The 16570-nt window shown below is 40.5% G+C and overlaps 1 protein-coding gene across 1 annotated transcript in view; it reads left to right on the top strand.

The window, feature by feature from the left end:
• Positions 1-4882: 4882 nt before the first annotated feature.
• The window catches only part of SALL3 (spalt like transcription factor 3), a 24641-nt gene continuing 12953 nt past the window's right edge, over positions 4883-16570 (top strand). The window contains exon 1 of the mRNA XM_061594059.1: positions 4883-5380. Coding sequence (XP_061450043.1) covers positions 5302-5380 — 79 coding nt within the window. The 5' untranslated portion in view covers positions 4883-5301. The remainder of the gene's footprint in view (positions 5381-16570) is intronic.

The following is a 16570-nucleotide window of genomic DNA, read 5'->3' as shown; positions in this document are numbered from 1 at the left end:
TAGAGAGAAAATATCATAACAATTAAAGTCCATATAATAGACGCACAGTTTTGCACACGCACGCACACACACACCTGCAACCAGGAGAATTTTTTAAGCCATCGGCGTTCTCAGAATGTCCCCGGGAAGTGTCAACCACATCTTCTCTACACGTGAGTCTCTCTTTGAAGGTTTTCGGATTGCCAGCCTCTGTCCAGAGTTATATAGACAGATATGCATATAAACACGGGAGATTAAACTCTTTCCCCTTTTCCCTCTTGAGAAATCAATCTTGCAAATCAGCTCCCCAGCCTGCCCACCCCCACTTCTCAAGGATACAAATAAAAGGAAGCTGCTTAATTGTGTTTCCCGTTAATGTTATAATAAAATACAGTACTAATTGGTAAAATATTATTATTAAGCAGACAAAATGATTACGTGTCTTCCTTTCAGATGAAAACACCATAGCAGAGGGAAGGACAATTAACAAATTAGATTTAATTACAGGGGGAGGGGGAAAGCAGGTTTGTGTTTGATTAGGGTCCCCCCCACTCTCCCACCATTATGTATTAAATATGATAAGGTTTTCGTACTACCAGTAATGCGATCAGGAATATGACTGGGATTGTATCCACACGTGCTTAACTGTTGGGTTTCTAGATTAGCCAAGCTTTTTTTTTTTAATACGTAGACACTCCTGCTGTAATCCAGGTATAGATCGGTTAATCTGCCATCTAAAGTGGGTTTGCACTAGCCCTACGTTTTGCTTGCTCTATTTCGGTTTAAATATTAAAAGCTAGGGCTATGGAAAAGTTTTTGTGCCACAAACAGTGTGCGTGGAGAGAGAGAAGAATTGGTGGGGTTTCAATTCTTTACATCCTTTAAGGATGTTTTCCCTTTAAAGTGCGCACCTCACGCTTATTAGGGAGAAAGTCGCATTAGATACAGTGGGATTTACTTTTGAGTAAGCACGCGCAGGATTGCGCTGTATATAAAAGTTTGGAGCCACCCGATAGAGTAAATTCCGCTCCTCTATCCGCCGGATCGGAGAAAGATTGGGGGGGGGGCGAAGGCAGGTGCGGATTAAAGAGGATGAGGGACCCTTCCATTAAAGGCTTTCCTCTGCTGACCCACTTCCATAATTTCAGAGGGAGGAGGAAAGTGCTGCTGTTTTGTTTTTTAAAGCCAGCTCAAGAACTTTCAGAACTCCTTAAACTCCCAGAATAAATTCTCTCCCACCCCACGGCCCGCAGTACACAACGACAACTACTGATGCATGTGTGCTTGTGTTTAAAATAAAACCGGAAGATACGTGAGATGTAATCCTAGGCTATGCAAATGTCGGAGATACGAATCTGGCCACTGTGCCTTTTTCAGGCCGGCTGGTCATTAAACATTCTACAGTGACTTTTTTTTCCTTTTCTTTTTTCCCTTTGAGATTTTCCCCATTCCACAAAAAAATCTCTCTCTCTCTCTCTCTCTCTCTGTGTGTGTGCGTGTGTGTTGGGGATTTTCAAGAAACGTTTGTGAAAGAGAAACTTTTAAACAACTCTCACTCATGCCACTTTTTTTGTTTAAATATGAATAGTTTATTTAAATCTACATAAAAAGATCGTTTGTGAGGGTAGGAAAGCTCCCAAGACCTTAAGGCAAGTGCTCTGCAGATGACAACTGGACTGAAATGCAAATCATATATATTTAAAATATGAATAGATAAACCTGATCGGGAGCTGTTTTTGCTATGTTTTCTCTGAAGGCATAAACTATCCCTAGGCACTCACTAGCTCGAAACCCATTCCTTGGTGAACGAGAGCCCCTGATTCCACTGGGCCTTGTTTTCCAGTAAAGGTGCTTAGGATCCCAGCCAAACTAAATAACCGGCCTTTCGCACTTCGAGGAAATGCCAACGCGCCACGAGAAAGGGAAGCTCTCAGACCCGCCTGCATTTCATTCCATCGCGGAAGGGTTCGGGAATATTCGCGGAAGAGCTCGGGGTCACCTGGATCGGTGCTTTTGCACCCGCGGCGGGCAAAGGAAAGGGCTGCTCGCGTGAAAACGGCTGCACAAAACCCCAAGCTCCTATTGTCGCCGAAGTGTTGCTCTGCTCCCTTTCCTGGTGGGGAACAGTGACTCCTACCTGCCCTCCCCTCAAAGTTATCTGCTTGCAGATGATCCAGCCGAGATGGCAAAACTTTCGGTTGCCTTGGTCTCCTGGAGAGAAGTTAGAAAAGCAAAGGGGGGGGTGAAGGGAGGAAGGCAACAAAAAAGGAAACTGGAAACAGACAAATTCGCCTCGCGTTAAAGCACGTACGCATGGCAATCTAAAATCTTGGTTATAAGGGGAGATTAAACAGAAATGCTGGTCTGAGTTTGCCTTCGCGGGGTATAAAAGCCTCGATCGGGTTGAGGGTGAATTCCATTCGTTTGGCCCTTTCCCGTTTTTGGTTTAAAAAGTGGCATGTCAAAGCGACCCGAAAAGGTGTATTTTTCAGAGAAGGGGAGAAGAACAAATTAACACGGATTGCCCTGAGTGGGTTAACTTCATTTTGTTTTCCAACAAACGGAACCGAAAGGGAAACGAAGCTGGGGTAGAAGGAAGTCCGCTCAGTAGGAACGGCGCCGGGTCAGCTCAAAGCGGCATGGAAAGTTTACCCAGCAAGCCCTATTTCCCCAAGAGAAGCCGAGCTTCTGATGTCCTTAAGGGCTGGGGATGGGTTACGCGAAAGGAGGGGGGCTCATGCAAGAGGAGGTGGGGGCTGGAGGAAAGCCCCTTCCCCCAAATCCCTTGCCCGCGTCTTTTCCCATTCCCGCAAGGTGGGAGCCAGACCTCCTGCGGGCTCCCCAAACGAGAGAACATTCGTGGCAAAGACCTGCCGGAGGTGATACGATGTCAAAAGCGGCAGCCAGCGAACTCTAGCTTTGATGGCAAAACAATGACACAGAAATGCGGGGGGGAGGAGGGGGGAGAGAGAGACAGAGAGGAGGAAGTCAGTGGAAATGGGAAGAAGCACCCTAACTAAACATGCCTTTTGGGGAAAAGCGCACCCTAGTTGCTGCGATGCTGCCAAGGCTGGAGAGGCGAGCAGGTCAGTGGTACATCCTAGCGGTGGATGCCGTTATGGAAGGGGATCCTTAGCGTCGCTCTTCCCAAATGGGGGCGGGGAAGGAGCAGAGAAAGCAACTTGTGGCTAAGTTTCATGCTTCCACACGTTGGGATCAGGAGGGGAAGGGGATTCGAAGTAGCCGCCCCGTTCCAGCCCCCCCTCGCTTTTACGCGCCAGAGCCACTCAAGAAGATCTGGAGTTGGGAAACTGGGAGGACGGGGTGCGACCCCAGGAGAAGAGCGAAAGGAAAGGACAGGGAATTCCTTCCTCTTAAGGAGTCGCCATAAGTCGGAATCGACTTGAAGGCTTTCCATTTCCAAGGGGGTGACAAAAGCAGCAGGAGAGAGAAGACTATCTTGTCTAGAAGGAGAAGAAACACCCGCGGGTGGACAAGTGTTTGCTGAGAGACGCTCTCCGCGGCGGCCGGGAGCTGCTCATCAGGCGGCGGCGAGGGGGCAGCAGCAGGAGAGGGTGGAGACGGAGGAGGAGCCGCCGTGGCTGCCGCGCGAGCCCCGCCGCTCGCAAACTTGAAAGTTTCTCTTGCCGAAATCAGCAACGCCCTGGCTGTGCACATTCCTCCTTTTCCAGCGCGCGAGGGGGGGGAGGCATCGATTGGCGAGCGCCAGTGTGCCAAGCCAGACTCCCACCCAATCGAGACTGCGGGAGCAGCGAGGAGCAGAAGGAAAGTGGAAGAGGAGGCGGCGGAGGAGGCAGCGGCGAGGGAATACCCACCTCCCCCAGCAGCACAACACTCGCCTGCCACCACCACCCACCCACCCACCCCTCAAAGCCTCGCCGGGGGTCATCGGTGGGCTTTCCCCACCCCCCTTTGCTGGCCATCAAGGATTGCCTCTTTCTTTCCAAACAAAACCGAGAGCCTTGGCACTGAGGGCGCAGCAACTCAGGAGAAGAGAGACAGGAACGAGCGGGGAGGAGTGGCACCCAAAAGAGGGAGGAAGTCACTGCAACCTGCATCAGCGAGAGAGAGAGAAAGAGAGAAGAAAACTTCCTACCCCTGGACAACAGGAAGTGACCACCACCGGCGGCGGCAGCAATAGCGGCGGCACCAACGGAGAGCCTCTGGTTGGCGAGAGAGAGGGAAGAGACAGGGAGAGAGGCTGCAAGACAAAGAAGGAAGGGAGAAGGCAAGAGGTGAAAGACAAAACTGCCCCCGAGGTCTACGAGTTTGGCGGTTTGCTTCCCCCGCCCTCCCCACCCCCTCTCCCCACCCACACACCCAAGAGAAGCAGAAGCCCTCTCGGCGGCGAGAGGGGAAGGGAAGGCGACGCGAGGCGAAGGCAGCGAAGAACAGAAAACAAGCACGGGCAAAAGTTGCTTTTATGTTTGTTTGGTTGTATTCCCCCCTTCACCCAGACTTTTTAAATCTCCCAACAAGAAGGCATTGATAGGCGCCGCGGAAAGGAAAGAAAAACTAAGTGCGATGCAGATTAACTTCTGGGTAAAGAGGAACCTGGAAAAAAGACACAGAGTGATGTAATAAAAAAAAACAACCCAGAAAGGAAGGCGAGGGAAACAAGGGAAGGTAGAACATATACGGGGGGAAAGCCACGAAGATCATGCCCTTCCCCCAGCAGTGAAGCTTTGCGTCTGTGTTGTGTAAAGTACATGCACACGCCGAGAGAGATCCCTTTGGTGTGCGTGTGTTTTGCTGCTGCCCGTGTCCCTTCTGCTGCTGCCGCTGCAGTCGGTACATCTTGCAGGAGGCGCTGCTGGTGCCGGGCAGACGCATCATTTGGCGGACTGAAGCGGCTAATTGCTGAGCGCCATCCCTCATTTACATATGCAGCCCGAGTCCGCTGGAGCCGGGCCAATCCGCGCTCGCCCCCAGCATCATTAATCGCCATGCATTATTCACAATCGTAATTACTGAGCCCCATGCGCGAGGTGCGCAACCGCCCGAGCCTGCAGCGCACCCTGCACAGCCCCGCGCATACCCCGCCCGGCTGATCCGCTGCCGCCACCTAGCTTGCTTGGGTGGTTTGTGAGTTGCTGTTGGGGTGTGTGTTTTTTGTAATTTATTGGTGGTGAACTAAGGAAGAGGAGGGGTGGTCCGACGCCACCAACTCGACTTTTTCTCGCGACCAAGTCTTTACCCACCTACCTAATCACTCCACCCCACCTCCCCTTCCCCCAGCGCTCCACCTCTCGCCGATGTCTCTGCAAAAAGCAGGCACAAGAAGACGCCTCAGTTAGCAGCATGTCTCGGCGAAAGCAAGCTAAGCCCCAGCATCTCAAATCGGACGAGGAACTACAAGCCGAGGTGCTTTCGGAGCAGGGTAAGGCGGCCGGGACTGGGAAGGCTTGAGTGTGTGTGTGTGCGTGTCCGTGAGGTTCCTGATCCAGTGGGTTTCTTAGATTACTGGAGAGAGTGATAAGCAGAGAACGATCCCCTTGGGAAGAGGTTGCAAGAAAAACTCAGATTGGAAGTAAAGTTAAGCAGCTCAGCCTAAGTTTCTTCCTGCCTCCCTCCCTCTCCCCTTCCCCCTCCCCGCTTTAAAGGAAGTGTTTTCTTCCCACGGAGTCGCTTCTTGGCACTGTTGCGTGCGTCTGGTCGCTTGAATTATGGCTGGACTTTGGAGGGAGACAGAGGGGGTGGGAGTTAGATCGTCCCTTCTCATCTGAAGAGGTGTGTGAGAGGGACGAATATCCCCGCTGATACCAGCCAAGACTCGTCTTGCCGCTTCTTCTCTTCATCCATCTCGGTTTATTATCTAGAGTTTTACTATCGGCTAAAGAAAATCTCCACCCCCATTTCTCCAAAGTGAAAAGTTAAAAAGGGTTTAGGGAGATGGCACAAGCCACAGAGGCTGCAGACTAAATCCTGCCTCGGGAGTTTTGGCTACGACGGTGTAAGCCCTGGAAACGGCTCTTACGGCAGCGGCAGCTGTTCGCGTCCCCCATGGCAACAAATAAGACCCACGAGGCCTGTCGCGCGCTCGACGGGGGGAGGGACCTCTCGCAACAGGAGCCTAACCGTGTTTTACTCTGAAGTAAGCCCATCTGGCCTTCTAGGAAATTACTACCTGATAAATTTTGCCGCTTTATTGGCAACTCCTGAGGTTACAATGGGGGAAGGGTGCTCTTGAGGGGGCTTCCTCAGGGTCCCAGTGGCCCGAGGCTCCTCCCTCAAACTCCCAGCAAAGACTGCAGAAGCCAAGTGGTTTCGAAGATTTTTATCACCTCCTATGACTTCCAGGCTCTTCCTCCCAAGAAATAGGCCTAGGGTAAGAGGAAGGGGGGGTCTAAAGAGAAGAGCGTGTCCTGTAAATAGGGAGGGGTGGCCTGAGGGTCAAAGGGAAAAGAAGCCTCTCCTGAATGTTAGGAAGGGAATTTGGGTGAGGCATGGGAATAATTGTTAAGGCCTGGGATGGATAAATTGTCTGCCCTCAGGCACAACTCACGCTTACCTTTCCTTGCCATCTCTATTACCATCAAGGTATTTCATAGTTTTCTATTCTAGGCCTTTAGGCGGATTATGAATTGCCATATACTTTTCTACTTCTTGTAAGGCTGAAAGGAATTTATTTGGCCCCAGCATGCCAAAGAGGGCACTCAGGCTTTCCAAAGTGCTAATAAAACAAGTAGCCTGTGATTTCAGAATCTCTTTGGTTGCAACTGGTCATACTGTTTTTGCGCTGTCATTTCCAAATGTGTTAGGATCACTTTGTTGTGTATTAACAGCATGTGGCAGTAAAAAATTCCCTTGGCTTTTTTACCTAAACGTTTTTTCCTGGGTTGAAAACAAAATCCACTAGGATGCTCTTCATTCTTTCTCTCATATAGTTATCACATATATTTTTAGCGTAATTGGGAAATTATGACTGGAAATATATATATATTCTTTTTTCCTCTTATCAAAATTTACTTTATCCAGCCTTCCTTTTATTTTACTCAAGAAAAAATGGGCCAAACATTTGGAGCTACCTCTCCTGCCACCTCCTTTTCCTAAAAGGACTCCAAAACAGAAGGAAAGGGGCTGGCTGCAACTAGTAATGTGAAAAGCTTCTTGGACATGGCAATAATGGATAGACAGTGAGACAAGTTCCCTGGGTTACAGCTGAAGTATAAAATTGTAAATATCTTATTATATTATTAACACTTCCTTTGGTTTAAAAATACTTTAATGAAAGCAAATCTGCATTTCTTTAACAAAGATACAGCATTGTTATTTAAATCTACAGTGGTTTGGAAGGTTCCTTGGTTTAAGAATTTATACAACACTGAATATTTTAAAAAGTTAACAAGAAAAAAACTCAGTTCCTCATTATGGCACTTCTGGTGAGTTAATAAATTGAAGAAAAATGTTCAGCTAGGAGGGTTTTGTTTTATTTTGTTTAGCATCTCTTATCTATGTAGCCATGTCACCCGAGATTAGAACAGGAGATATGCTAAAAAGAAACGCTTGCATATGGTGTGTAGATTAAGAACAAAGAATCTTTTTGTCATGGAAATGTTTTTTTTCCTATTTTCTTTTTTTGGGGGGTTTTTGTTTTGTATATTTCATCACATAGAATTTCTCACACTTGGTTTGTTTTGTATTGCCCTCAATGACTACATGATCAAATGAATGGATTTATTTCTGCCGAATGAGAAAGACAGTCTTTCCATCAAAAGAACTACATTGCATCCCAGTGAGGAATTTTAAAGCGTTATTATTGTGGTCCCTGAATAGCTCAAAATCGGCTTTCACAGCAGCCCTTAAAATGCAACAATGTAAATACTTCTCTGCTTTAGAATGTTGTAATTAAAATCTTCTGTGTTCCTTTTTAATAAAACATATTTTAATTTGTAGAGTAAAACGTTATTGTGTTGTATTGCCTGTTAGTAACAAGCTGAGGTAGTCCTATATGCATGTTGCACTTTCCTTTTCAAAAACATAGATATAGTGATGTACATTAATGGAAGTATGGGAGGCATATGAGTTTGGTGTTCATAACTTACACTTTATTACATGCAAATATTGTTCCCTTCAAAAGAGTTTAACTGGTTCAGTATATCCAGGAACAAGAAGCTCTTTAGACTTCAAATATATCTTACAATGTCAGCTCCCTTCATTGCAGCTTATAATGGCAAGGCATTGCCACAGTTCCTGATTCTTGTTTTGCAACAGGCCAAAAACTAGCCCATACCTTTTAAAGCAAGCAAAAATTTCACTTGTAGTGTTTTTTTTAAAGATAAGCTGTACTGTAAACATATTTTGACCTTATTAGTATTTTTAGCTACTTGGTGTTTGATATAATAGAACTGCTTAATCTGCTGCAGCTGAGACTATAAAGCTTGCTTGTATATGTATAAACACATACATGGAATCACATTTAATGTTACATTTGAAGTCTCCCATCATTAAGAAAAGCTGTTAAGAGTGAATACTCCTTTTTCTGACAGATATTATGTTACACAGTAGCAAAAAGAAACCTGACAGTTTGACAGAGTGGAAGATAAACATTAGGCCATATTTAAAGTTATACGAAGGACAGCCAATTTAGGTGGCAGTGTTACAATACAAGTTTTAGCAATACAATAAATAATTGTTGAAGTCAGTTGGAACTACAGTGCCATGTACCTTTATTGCATGAAATAGAACATTTTCAGAGATATGAAAATCACTCAGAACATCACAAAATACTATTTTGAAATGTTTATTGTGGAAAAGATACTATTGGTAATTTGAAAAATGAATGCTTACATGCAGTGATTAATTAGAATCCGTATACCAGTTTATGCTGACAAGTAGTGAACAAAAGGTATTTATGCACAAAACGTTTTAAAGGGTGCCATATTGAAAGAAATGGTCTTTATAAAGAGTGGTACAATAACTGAAGGAGTTGTTATAAAACCCAATGTGGTGAATTTGCTGTTCTCTATGCTGAATGAGTTTAATCTCAAATACCAGGAGACTTTACATCCCCAGTTAAATTATTATCTCTAAATCAACAGATTACTAGCATTACAAAACAGCCTTGTTTTGTCACAGCAAATGGAAACATTGTACCCACTTTTGACCCAAATGCATTCACAATTTTCTTGAAGAGGGGGGATCCTAAGCATTTTCTAGTGGACAATAACTGAGCAGAGGTTGTCTTAAAATTAATTTCAAGAATGTATTTTGTACATTTTAAGATAACCTTAATTGTTGTTTAAGTGTAATTGGAACCAACTCTTGCAGTAATGTCATATGTCTAAGAAAACTACATTTACATTGTGCTAGATATTTTTATATTGATATTATTCTCTCAAAATTATGCTCATTATAATTCTGATATATTTGAAATAGATTTAGAAATATATCTATCAATAGATAGATAGATAGATGTATGATATATTTTGGCTCATTATTAGACATTTTGGTATTTTTTCTGCCTTCAGTTCATTGTACCGTTGCCAGTTATTTTGTAGATTTGTCTGTATCTAAAAAAAGTAAACATCTGCTAATGTTCATGAAAATTATGTAGGTAAAGAAGTGTGGATATTTCGTTATGCTATAATACTCTTAAGAACATGTGAGGTAACAGAAAGCACTTAATTAAATATGAAATTGTATGACTTTTTGCAAGCATTCCATTTTAAATAATAATTAGGTCCTTGGTTTGTCTGTTTCCCAGTTTAAAAATAAGCCTTTACAAGATTTTGATTAATTGTCAGCATGAGGAAAGGCAGTTAACTTATTTTACTTGTAGACTTGTTATACGTAGTTGCATTATAATCACTTGAATAATATTTTATATCTATTCAAAGACCCCTCCAAAAGTATGGTTTAATAGCAGAAATAAATTTTAAAAGTTTATTATTTTAGCATGCAAATTATAAAGCAGGCTAAAGAGGCTCAGATTATTTTGTGCTATTAATCCCAGATATGCCTCTTCAAGGAGGCAGTGAAACATATGCCTTTCATGAATAAGGGCATTTAATTTCTTTAAACAATCTTTACAAGCTCTCCATATAAAAAATATCAGCTGGATAGTCATATTCTTAAACATGAATGCTGATAACTTTACTTGCCAAAATGTTTTTTAAAGATCATATATATTCTTAAAACTGCTACTAGTAGCTTTTTAATATATTGAAATTATAAACAGTCTAAAAGTAGTGTGCTAGTTCCATTTAAATATTGAGAAAATAGAGGGTTTTATTTCGTTATAACATTTGTTTCTTTGACTGATTGCCAAAGCAGTACTAGCATATTTAGTGAATATTCATTAGTAACAAGATACATTCTGTTTTTCTGATAATAAAGCAGATTTGCTAGGAAACTGAATAGCTTCTGTCTTACCTTGAACAAAATAAAATAGGTGAAAAATGGAAAACACTGAAATGATATAGTTTGGATGCAAAATGATAGTAAGCTTTACAAAAAGTGAAGGAAATATTTAGGTTGAGTACTGAAAAATCTTGTTTCAACAATAAATGTCAGTATATCAATTCAAAATCATCCTTACTTAAAAATAATCTCTGCAGCACTTACATTTTTATATGAATAACTTTACTTCCTTTACTTCATATATTCACATTAAAGAAGTTTGTCATTAAAGGGTTTTTTAGGAGGGTGTTTTCTAGGAAAATAAGTTTAAGCATTGGTGAAAGGGAAAGAAATGTGCATACAGTCCTTATAAGCCTGTTTGAGAGTAGTCCACTTGAGATCCATGGGTTTTATCATTAAGCAAGTGGATTGTGGTCAAAGGCACTGAGAAATCATGGTACATAAGTACTGTAGAAAATATAAAATATTAATTATTATTTTTGTAAAATACTTTATCATCAAAGAATATCAGAGTGAGGGTGATTGTTTTGTCTAATTAATGAATGTGGCAGCAACACTTGTGAAGAATTGAAAAGCAGTTCTTGTAAAAAGTTTTGACTGCTCAGCAAGAATATAAGAATATCAACATAGGCTGAAAAGTCAGTTTGACAAAGGCAATAAAATGTGTGCATATTTTACAAAGTAATGTTTTCCTTCTCTCTTGAGTCCACACACGCATACATATTCCATTTAGATAGAATCCCTTTTCTGTTTCCTGTGCTTTAGTGTTGAGTGTACTACAGAGACCTTTTTGTTTGTTGTCAGTGAAAAGGTGGGATTGCGTGGAGTGCCAACAAGCTTCCGATGGACTCTCCCTGAGGGTGGGTAGTTAGATGTGCTTTGACAAGGTTTGCTGATTTAACCTTTGCCTGCTTTGCCCTGCCAGGGGTAGCCACTAGATGTCAAGCTCATAATACAATTAGTACATCTGTGCAGTTGACCTTGGCAGCACGGCTTACCACTGTTCTGTTAAGTGTTAACACTGACTCTGAGTGTTAACTAGACATTCATATCAGTTTTGGTACATTCTGTACAGTACAAGTGTTTATGGTCCAAAAGATGTGGGATGGGGCTTCTTTTATGCAGTGCTGAATTGCTTAATTAACCTTGCCAGTGCTGATCAGTTTTCGTTTGGTTAATCATAATGACTTTGTTGGTCATCCTTCTAAGACATTCTTCTAAATAACATGTTCTATAAACCTTTCTAACGAGTAATGTTTCAGAAGCATAATGGCAATTTGGTTTGTTAGTGATTTTATTAGTTTGTCTATGTATAATGGTCATCCACGGAGAGGTAGATCAGTGAGACATCACTATATTTCAAGGCCTGATCTTGCAACATGCACATATGCAAATAGCTCCAACACTATCAGTGTGGCAGGAGTGGGTAAGTTTCTACAGAGGATTCTGTGTTATCAAACTGGTATTGTTTTTTCTACTCTCAAACTTGTAAGCATCAAACTGGGTTAGATTGTTAGCTTTTGTTTTGTGAACAGCAGGCAGCTTATGGATCTGAAACTGCAAAGTCACATTAAAATGTTGTGATTCTTAAATCGTTTAGACTCCTGTTATGTTGTAATTTATAATTCAGCACTTGATACATATCAGCAATTAAACCTTAATATTGTATTAGCTCTTAATAAAAGTTTGTATTATTACAGTTTGAATACTGGACACACCACCCAGCTTGCAGTGTATTACAAATATTGGTAAAATTGAATACATTAACTTTTAAACTTTGTCAGATCATTGTGCATCGTTGCTTTCCACCTACTACTGAAAATATGCTGATATGTTTTAATATATCTTACTGAGAGATATTTTTACAGTTAGTCAAAACAAAACATGGAATGCCTGATGTGTTCTTTTTCTGTATATAGAAATGCCCTAGTGGCTGGCTAAATGTTGCGTATGCTTTAAACAGAAAGCAGTTAGTGAGTATGCCACAGGTGGCTGTTAACTTATAGTGAATTTAGGCCACTGAATAGATAAAAATAAGTATACCACGTCAACACAACTTTTGCATAGCAAGAGTGCCCTCCACTGTTCACATTCATATTATCAGCTTATATGGTCTGTGGAAAAAGGATAGAAAATTTTCTATTGAGTGTGGAATTTCTTCTACGTTGTTAAACACAGTAGGGGTCTCCATTTGTCTCCTCCTGTTTCACAGCTTGGGCTCAGTATGTGATAATTCATCTTTCTTTATGGGATTCAAAGCTATCAAAAAAGAGTTAAAAAGAATTAATTTGAGAGAAATTAAAGTTCTTTTTTAATGTGATGTGTATATTAAGAGATAGTATAGCTGAAATGAAAAAGTAGTATCTATAGTGCACGATATTAGATTATGATAGCTGTTCAGTTAAGGAAAATGCACACTAAAACATAAATGAGAATTTTTACTGCCATAATATAGTTTTTAATAACTAAATTATGCTTGAAAAAACAGTGGGAAAATATTCTGTCATTCTGAAAAACAATGTGTAAAACCTGTCAATCTGAGTAGCCATTGAAAATGAGAAATTTAATTAGATGAACAAAATTGGCTACTATATATATTTTAAGGTGTATTATTCTTGCATATGAGAGCCTGGTGCCAGGTTTTAAACCTATGTTCATTGTATCTACACGTTTGCTAGTAGGGTTTTTCACCTGGGGAAAAATATTTCCAAATTTATGTATGATTTTCCATCATTTATATGCTAAATATTTTAGCGTTTTTAGTGCTTTGTTTGCCACCCTGGGCTCCTGCTGGGAGGAAGGGCGGGATACAAATTAAATAATAATAAATAAATAATAAATAAATGAATTCACTTTGTTTCCAGATGTTTAATACTTTGTATAGTATGGAAACAGAGTATAGTGAATTGGATCCAGACTTAAGTTCTCCTTAGTATGGACTCATTGAAATCAATGGGATTTAAGTTAGCCATGGCTAACCATTGATTGCGATGGATCAACTACTCTGTGCATGACTTTGTCTCAATCCACCCCAGTATTTTTGTACTTTCTTGGTTTTCAACCACTAGCAAGTGAACAAGAAATGTAAACATACCACCACCACCACTTATCCTATTGATAAACTATGCCCATTGTGAAATCACATAAAAGTTTAAAAGAATATGGAAAGCAAAATTAACAATGAAACAGGATTTCCTCAGAGAATACCACTTTAAATTGTACATAAATTGTAATTGTCTATATAAATATTATTTGTAAATGGTCTTGTTTGTAAAGTTAGAAACCATAAAATAAAAACAGAGACGAAGCTTACTCAGACTAGAAATGTTTTTCTATGCCATTTTTATTTTATAAAAATGACCTTCAGTGCCTTCAAAATATTTTAAGAGCAGGTAGGGAAGCAAGAAAAGGAAAAGTAGGCTCTTGAGGGTAAAAATACAAGTGTTAGATTGCTATCAGTGCCAGGTAAATGAGGGTGTGTCATTTGTTTTAGGAGGTACACATGGTTCCTTCTAGTCTGATCCCTGCAGATAGTGCAGATTTTAGAATTTTTATTAATATGAAAGATTACTGCTTAACAGTTGAATAGCATACAGTCTCTTATATTTCTGTTAGGTCCTTCTGATTATAGTGGGAGAACCTGTACTACTTGCAAAGTAAGTGAGTAAATACAACTTACTCTAATAAATAGTGGGATAGGATGTTTCAAAATTCTTTGCAGGCAAAGAAAAATCTGCCATACTGGGGACACATTTTCTTGATGTGAACTAAAGACACTCCCAATTATGTGTATCCTCCCCACCTTTCCTTCCTTCCTCCTTCCGTCCCCCTCTTTTCTCCCTCTGCAGAGATGAATGTATTTCTTGCTAACCAAACATTTGACAAGTACCCTTAATTTAGTAGCTACTTACAATAGTATTGCTCCACTGAGCTAACTGGAATTACTGGAGTGTCAGCTCTCAGTGACATTCCCTGCTTAGGACCCAGTCCACAACCCAGGTAATTTGAATTCTCATTGACTTTAATCTAAATGTTTTGACTAAACTAAGGCTGTGGATCAGGCTGTGTATGACATGAGCACAGAGATATTCTTTCCACAACAACTCATTGAATCTCCACGTAGACACAAACGAAGACAAGTGCATCATGCATTTACAATTAGAATGTCAGTAGCTTCCTCAAGCTACCTGAAATTTTAAAATGAAATCGTACATTGTATATTAACAGAAATATTTTAAAGTATATTAATAGAAATATGCATGTTGTTGACTTTAAAAAGATATGGTAGAGAATGCTGAGTATGATCAGAGTTTAGACTTGTCCTAGTGAGGCATATTTAAGCAGTATTAAAATGTTTAAGGCTACAAAATGTTATGGGCTATTTCTGTCAAAGGCTAGGGAAAATTCTCTTTAAAGATCAATGGAAAAGGCTGGTTCTATAGGAATTTTTATTTGATTAATCAAAAAGCAGGAGAGAAAATTAATTACAAGCTGCATCACTGTGTATTTCACTTTTGCATTATTTTTTGTTATGAATTTTCAGAAGCTTTAATTTGCCAGTGTGGTATAGTTAAGTTGTTGGATTACAACCTGGGAGACCAGGGTTCGAATCCACACACAGCCCTGAAGCTCACTGGGTGACCCTGGGCCAGTCACTGCCAAACCCCCTCTGAATACCGCTTACCATGAAAACCCTATTCATAGGGTCGCCCATAAGTCGGAATCGACTTGAAGGCAGTCCATTTCATTTTCATTCTTTTATACAAAAGAATTGCATACAATTATTTTAGTATAAAATAGCATTTATAGATACATCTCAGTGGATTGACTAAAGATGTATGTTTGCAAATGAGAGTGAGATTCATGAGAACATTTAAAGTAAACTGCACAATATGATTCTAAAACTTTAATGAAAGTGAGTTCCATTTACCTTTTGTGGAATTTATGAGAAAGTAATCATAATTTAATTTCTGTAAACTCTGTGCTCCAAATTGATGTACAATTCATGTTAACAAGTTATGAATTATCAGAAAGATTTCCAGTATTAAGAGCTTACTTCAGATGAAGCTTTAAGAAAAATGTCCCTTGATAAAATATTCTGATTTTTAGTACTGTAAAAGAAGTATATATATATTTTAAAAAATTAGTTATATTATCTCTCATTTAGAATAGGCTGTATTTGTTTCTCTGTTTTGGTTTAATTTTTTTGAAGCTTCACTCATTTTGTTGACAGTAGACTGGAATTTAAATGGTAAATGCAGTTTCAATAGTCAGAAAGAGCCCAATATCATGAAGTTTAATTTTCCATCTAATTGATAAGGGTTAGGTTAAAGGCGATCTGGAGAAATAATTGTAAAATGTGGTATTAAAATGCAAATTTTAATTTTGGAAACTTAAATTATTCTTTTTCAAAACTTCAATTTTTTTATCACATTACCATTTCTCCATAAGGCTTAAAGACATGCACATTCAGCTATCTCATTTTATCCTCACAACAATCCTGTGAGGTAAGGTAGGCTGAGAGAGGGTATGATGTGACTTGTCTAAATATACCTTCTTCTGTTGAGCTTTAGGGTTGAGCAGAATATATGTCTAGGTCTCCCTCATCCAGGTCTGGTAGTCTACACCATTTTGGCTCTTAAAAACAATACCCACATGAAATTGTTTTGTCTTTCTCCTTTGAGCATTATTTGTACTTCAGTCCTAAATACATTTATTGGGAATTTACTTCTGGATATGTATTTCCAACATATATAAAATTGTGCTCTCAGTCCGCTTCAGTTTAGACATCAGGCCAAACCATGGTTTGTGCAAAGTCTGGAACCCAAACAATGGTTTGAACTTCCAAATGTACGGGCAAACCATAGTTAATGCTGCTAACCTGCTTTAATTTGCTCAGCACTCCAGCCTCTATGAGCAGTGACCTCTAGAGGTGGAGAAATAGCCATAACAGTGTTGTTTTTTTAATTCAGACATAATACTAAACCATAGCTAGCGCAAACCATGAAGCAAAGCCCCATTTCAACCCATACTTTCTGATTCTTGTTTGTTGGCTGTTCTCAAATTGCAATTTGTCAATTGTGACATAGCGCTAAATCATAGGTAAGCTTTCTTAACCATGTATCTGGAGTGGCAAGGCCTGAATCTTCTATCTTGTCCTTCAAACCTAATACTTACAGAATGCTGAACAGTCTTTGCCATATATGAA

The sequence above is a fragment of the Rhineura floridana genome, chromosome 1 (assembly GCF_030035675.1).
Source record: "Rhineura floridana isolate rRhiFlo1 chromosome 1, rRhiFlo1.hap2, whole genome shotgun sequence".
NCBI lineage: Eukaryota > Metazoa > Chordata > Lepidosauria > Squamata > Rhineuridae > Rhineura > Rhineura floridana.
This window is presented reverse-complemented; position numbering and strand designations above follow the sequence as displayed.